General features: G+C 41.0%; 1 protein-coding gene across 2 annotated transcripts in view; it reads right to left on the bottom strand.

Moving 5' to 3' along the window:
• Positions 1 to 5813, bottom strand: part of arid2 (AT rich interactive domain 2 (ARID, RFX-like)) — a 49315-nt gene that overhangs the window by 14896 nt on the left and 28606 nt on the right. For both annotated transcript variants that reach the window (XM_034863341.1, XM_034863340.1), the window contains 4 exons: positions 5604 to 5673; positions 4118 to 4368; positions 1124 to 1220; positions 755 to 964 (listed from right to left, as the gene is read on the bottom strand). In XM_034863341.1, coding sequence (XP_034719232.1) covers positions 755 to 964; positions 1124 to 1220; positions 4118 to 4368; positions 5604 to 5673 — 628 coding nt within the window. The remainder of the gene's footprint in view (positions 1 to 754; positions 965 to 1123; positions 1221 to 4117; positions 4369 to 5603; positions 5674 to 5813) is intronic.

The raw sequence follows: 5813 nt of genomic DNA, 5'->3' as shown, positions 1-5813 counted from the left end.
TAATGGAAAACCAAAAAAAGCGAGTAGACCCGAGGCGAGTCGAGTAGATACCACGCAGTGGAAAACCGCCATTAGTGACGAAACTTGGTCGGCAGACACATTTTCTGTTTTCGTTTGTTTTTTAAAAACACTACCAAGCCCATTTGACACTAGATTTCAAGCCCTGGATTCACCTGTAAAGTAGAACTAATACAGTGCTATCTCAAAAGAACCCCAAAAGAACATAATACACAACTTAAGTACTGACTTACTGTGTTGCATCAACATTGTACAACTGCCACCCATCCAGCCCGTTATAATAGCCAATCAGCAAAAATGTGCGCTTTTTCTTTTTACCTTAACCTTTATTTTGCAGCTGTTTAGTTTTTTTCACAGTTCATTAATATCCAATGCTGAAAAACGCCAAGTTCACAGAGTATCCATAAAACCAAGGCGTGCGCACACACGCACATTCCCACTTTAGATTTATTCATCTTAATAAAAAGAATAGTTTGTTATTTAATTCTGGAAAGAGCTTAGACATAAAACGTTCATGTAGCTATTAAATTGCCATATGATATCGTCTTGTATGGATTGCAGGTTCTTGAATTGAATCAAAGTCGTACCGTGACAAACTTTAAGATATCAGCAAAGATTAAATGGTTGTCCAAAGAATACGTATCATACCGTGATAAGACTAACTTACTTAAGATTTACACCCCTACGCAGTAGGTTTCAAACCCAACTAGAACACCTGATAGCCGGGGATGCATACCTATGCTATGGTCGACAGAGGCGATCTTGCTGCAGGGGATGTCTCCGAGCTGGGCCAGCAGATACAGCACCTCCAGAGAAGCCATGAGGAGCATGAGGTCCGGCAGGGTGAGGAGCATTATTACCTCCTTGTACGAGTCCTGGTCCACGTACTCACAGATCAGCACGCCGTTGTCTTCCGCCTTGCTGAGGTTGCCCAGTATTTCCATTGCTAAAAATAAAACGAAAAAGGAGAACATGAGAATACATATTTCACTGATGATGCTTCATACAGCATTCATACTGCGTAGGGTCCGCGTTTCCACAAACGCACCCATGAGGCATAACTCAGCTTTAAAATGTGAAGATAATGGCCCACCAGAAAACTCACCTCTCATTTTGAGAAACCTGTCCCTGGACATCAAACATTTGGTGATGGTGTGAAAGATCAGATGAGTTGTCCGAAAGTCAACGGGATCCAGCTGGAGCTGCAAAAAAAAAAAAAGAAAAAAAAAAAATCACGCAAGATTAGTTCTACGATCCCACCATCCAGCAAGTCCGCTCGCAAGAACTGCAACTTGTAGTATACGCGTTAGAACCATCCTCTCAGATGGCTTCCAAATCCTCAGAGGTTTGTTTGCAGTGCGAACCCAATCAACCTAGCAACCAAAAAAGCGGACTTGCTGACGTGCTCCATGTTTGTTTTTTTCCAGGCAAAAACAGAAGAGGGAAATCTTCCTGCAAGGTAACGGACCAATGAGAGACCAGTTTGCTTCTGCATGGAAAATGTTTACAACTTTGAGACCAATTTAAACCGATGTTGAATGTTGCCATGTGAACGGAAGTGCAGCAAGGAACAAATGCAACCATTGTATCAGTTTAGCCCCTAAATCGGAACAAAGCAACCATGCTACATGTGTAAAAACTAGGGGTGGGAAAAATAATCAATTCTTAGATGCATCACGATTCTCTCTAGAATGATTTGATTTGGTGCAGATAAGTTAATCAATTAAATAAATAAAAAAAGGGGCACCCAGATAGCTCAGTTGGTAGAGCGGGTGCCCATGTATAGAGGTTTACTCCTCAACGCAGCGAGCCCGGGTTCGAGCCCGGGTTCGAGTCCGGCCTGCGGCCCTTTGTTGCATGTCACTCACCCTCTTTCTCCCCTCTCTCATAGCTTCAACTGTCCTGTCAATTAAAGGCCTAAAATGCCCCAAAAAATAATCCCCCCCAAAAAAAGAGAGTATATTATTTTAAATCATGCATGGAAATGTAAGTAAAAAAAATGTTGCATTGCGAACACCGATTATTGCTTTAGAATTGAATCGTAGGCCTCAGAATCATGAGGTATCGTAAAATATTCCCACCCTTAGTGAAAACGCCCTCAAAAACACCTATGAGAATAAGGCATGACTTAACTTAAATAACAACTACACTGAAACAAAGGTAAACCCAAAGGGTGCCTTGTTACTATATTTCAAAACAGCAAGTTGGCCAAAAGCTAAACCCCAGCCGTTGCATCGGGACGTCAAGGATTTGTGTACTGGTCACAACATATAGACAACCACTACTAGAGTGCTCTAGTAGTATTTATATGATTTACATCGACAGATATACAAGACTTTGCAGCATCATATCTGAAGAATGTGTTAACAGCCCGAAACCCAACCATCCAATTAATGGCATCAAAGGCTTAACTGATTGTATCAGGGACCCTATGCATATGGTGTCTAAAAATAGATGTGGGCTCATCTACATGCATCTCATACCAATAAATTGTTATTAAAATTGAAGCAAGCCCTTGTAATTGTCCCTTGGAATGCATTCCTAACGTTCGCCATATAATCTACATTTAAGACTTTTATTCTACGTCGGATTATGTTTTTTAGGTTAATGTGGTGTAAATACAGGTCTGTAACAGCTAGAAAATGTGATAATTCACCTAGGTTAAATTAATATATAAAACTTTTTGTGAAAAACAGAATGCTTTGGTAGTGATACAACACACCATCTGGCAGATCTCCTTTCTTAGGAAAAGGCAATTACAATTACAGCTGATTGGGTTCATAAACAGGTCCCTAATTACCCAAGCAGACACATTTGTTTTTGAGCAGGAGATAATCATTTGATTATTATTCCATCTGATTTTGGTAGAGGATAAAGCAAGCTTGTTAGCCAACTAACCACTGTGTGTGTTTAGAAAACCTGTCGCGACATCTGATCTGCATGGACCGAAGCAGATGCACACAGTTCAATCCATTCTTTACACTTTTGCTACTGGGTTTTTGGTTTTGGAAAGGCTGAAGAAGAAAAAAAAAAAAATGGTAGAAAAAAAAAAGACCCTCCAAACTCTTCAAATACCAAGCATCGCTTTTTACTACAGCCTGATGCACACGACAACATTTGGAGGGATCCAAAGCGGCCAGACCTGCCATGTTTAGTAACTGTTGCTATGTTATGACTGAACAATCGCTGCACGGAGGAGGGGTTTAACAAACGGTCAATTCAATCTATTTAGACCACTGGATAGTGTGATAAACAAATGATATTCCTTCGAATGAAAGTCCTATCATTTGTGAACTGGACTGGCCCTTCTCAAGCTCCAATTCAAGCTGTTTTGGAGCAGAAATGTTGGCTAAACGACAGATTTTACTATACAGTAAGCTACATTTTAGAAACAAAGCTCCCATCAGCAGGCCCAAATGGAATAAAGTGGACTGGTTTTCTGTCTGGGGGGGTGGAGATGTGTAAACATATTGAGTTCTATTTTTAATTGAATTAAAATCTGCGAAAAGCCCCTAAACGTTCTGTCCGTGTGGCCCTGCTCATCTGGCACCTTTTTCCTACATTACTGAACTAACCCAAATTATCGAAAACAAAAAAGTGGCTCTTTTTGAAGCCATGCTTGCTATATTTGGCGCTAGGGCTGCACAATATGTTTGTTTTTTTATCAACTGGCGCATCAAACATTGGGAAAGGCTGCAACGTATCCCAAAAGACATTCCGATTGTCTGTGTTAGATTAAAGAAAATATCAGTAGAAAATTGCACTTTAAAATGTTACCTTCATTCTTGTATTAGTGGTGGTTTTTATATTCGATTTAATGTTCAATTTGTTCAATAAAATGAATAAAATGATTGTCTTTCATTTGTTTGAAATTTAACAAGCAATTTGTTGTATTTCAGCAGAATACTGAAAGCAAAAGAAAGGCAGAACTGAGGATACTTTAATATCTGTTTATTTATCGCAAGAAATACCGGCATCGCCATTTACAACATTTACCGTTATATCGCATATTTTCCTCACGTTGTGCAGCCCTATTAGGCACAATGTTTTGGCATTAAGTTTTTAAAGAGAACCCCAAAACGGTAACAACCCGACCAACCTCAGCAGCCACGTTGCCCAACGTGTCCAGTCCGAGCTGTCGGAGTGAGATGAGGTTACAGTGGGCACAGAGCAAAAGGAAGCGCAGGCACGTTCGGTTGGCCGCCAGCAGCTTGACATTGGCCTCCTCGAAGGAGAGATTCCGCAGGATAACAGCAATCTGCAGCACCCGCTGGGCCTCCATGTCACTGATGCCCAGGTTCCGCGGCGGGTGGAAGAGGCTCTGCCAGCGCGCCTCGCACGACATGCCATCTGCAATGAGAACAGAGTCGAGGGAACCGGCTTTTAGCCATTATGTATGTGCATGTGTATGCCATGTGTGTATGTGGAGCTCAGCAGTGACCGCCCACCATTTGGAACGGCTCTGGTTGCGGAAGTGTTTTTTCCCCACATTCAATATCCTCCATGGACATTTAAAAACTTTTTTTTTTTTACTGAAATGCTTCTATTTAAAACAAAAAAAAAAACAAAAAAAAACAGACTGGAGGCAAGTCAACTAGCCACGAGATGAAACATGCCCATAAAACATTTGATTTGGCGCAGATTATTTTGAAAAAAGGCAAAAACTAAATAGGCAAACGTACAAATCTGTATTCAGAAACTGTCATTGACTTAAATGGTAGAAGCACGCTCTAGCCAATTGCAGGTACGGTTAATATGTCCATGGTAGCAGCAAGTTGAACCAATCAGTGACGTCGCTGGTACGCTTAGGAATGTGGGTAGGAGTAGTGGTACTAGTAAGTAGTAGTGTTGTAGTGAATGTGACATACATAAATCACCTTTGTTGTTAGTTGTAGTTCTACATGCAGTGATAAACGTAATATGTTATGCGTGTAATTTACTGTCCTTAGTCACTTCATGTAAGTATGAATGTTCAGGGTTCGCGGCCCCTTTAAATGTGCTGAATGTGTGGCTGGTCATCGCCATTTTGTGAGTGTTTTCTTTCTATAAAATTAAACGACACACACATTTGTGTGCTCGACATGAGAAGGTGTCCCTTGCGATTTACTATCATTTCCCTTATATTTCTCCACATGATAGCAAATAAATGTTTTTCTTAAAACCCGGTTGTTTTCAAATGGACTTCTAGCTTCTACAGGAGAGGAAATCTTCCATTCACAACTTTGGAGATTGAGTTTGGTCTACCTTGGATGGTAGAGACAAAATGCTTGATAATCAAAATCCTTATAGAGAACGCTCTATTGCAAGAGCAGTTGTAACATTTCTCCAACTGGTTGAATCAAAGTTGTGCTGTGTTCCATGTGATCTTCGCTTTCACTTAGTAAAAAAAAAACTTCTTAAAAACACAAGAGAACAACACCTCCCACTCAGATATTACACAGGAAACACTAAAAAGGAAGTCACAGTAAACAAAACAAAGCACGTGTGTGCCCATCCCAGCTTTTTTAAGTGTCAATGAATACACAGTGGGAGAGTACAGTACCCTTTCGTTGCTTTCTGTGGCTTCTAGCAGCAAGCGGGTTTACCTTGTGCCGGGCTGTTCTTGTCCCAGATAAGCTCTCTGACTTCCACGTCCTCCACCACCTCCTTCCAGAACTGCAGAAGAACAGCAGCTGTTAGCAGTCCATTTGATCCGATAACAACAACAACTCAAATCACAGCCAAATTTGGCAATAGCAAGTTAATTGCAACCGTTTTGTCAACAATCTTTGAAACCATAAGGGGGGGGGGGGGGG

This window comes from Etheostoma cragini, chromosome 23 (genome assembly GCF_013103735.1).
Source record: "Etheostoma cragini isolate CJK2018 chromosome 23, CSU_Ecrag_1.0, whole genome shotgun sequence".
In the NCBI taxonomy this organism is placed as follows: domain Eukaryota; kingdom Metazoa; phylum Chordata; class Actinopteri; order Perciformes; family Percidae; genus Etheostoma; species Etheostoma cragini.
This window is presented reverse-complemented; position numbering and strand designations above follow the sequence as displayed.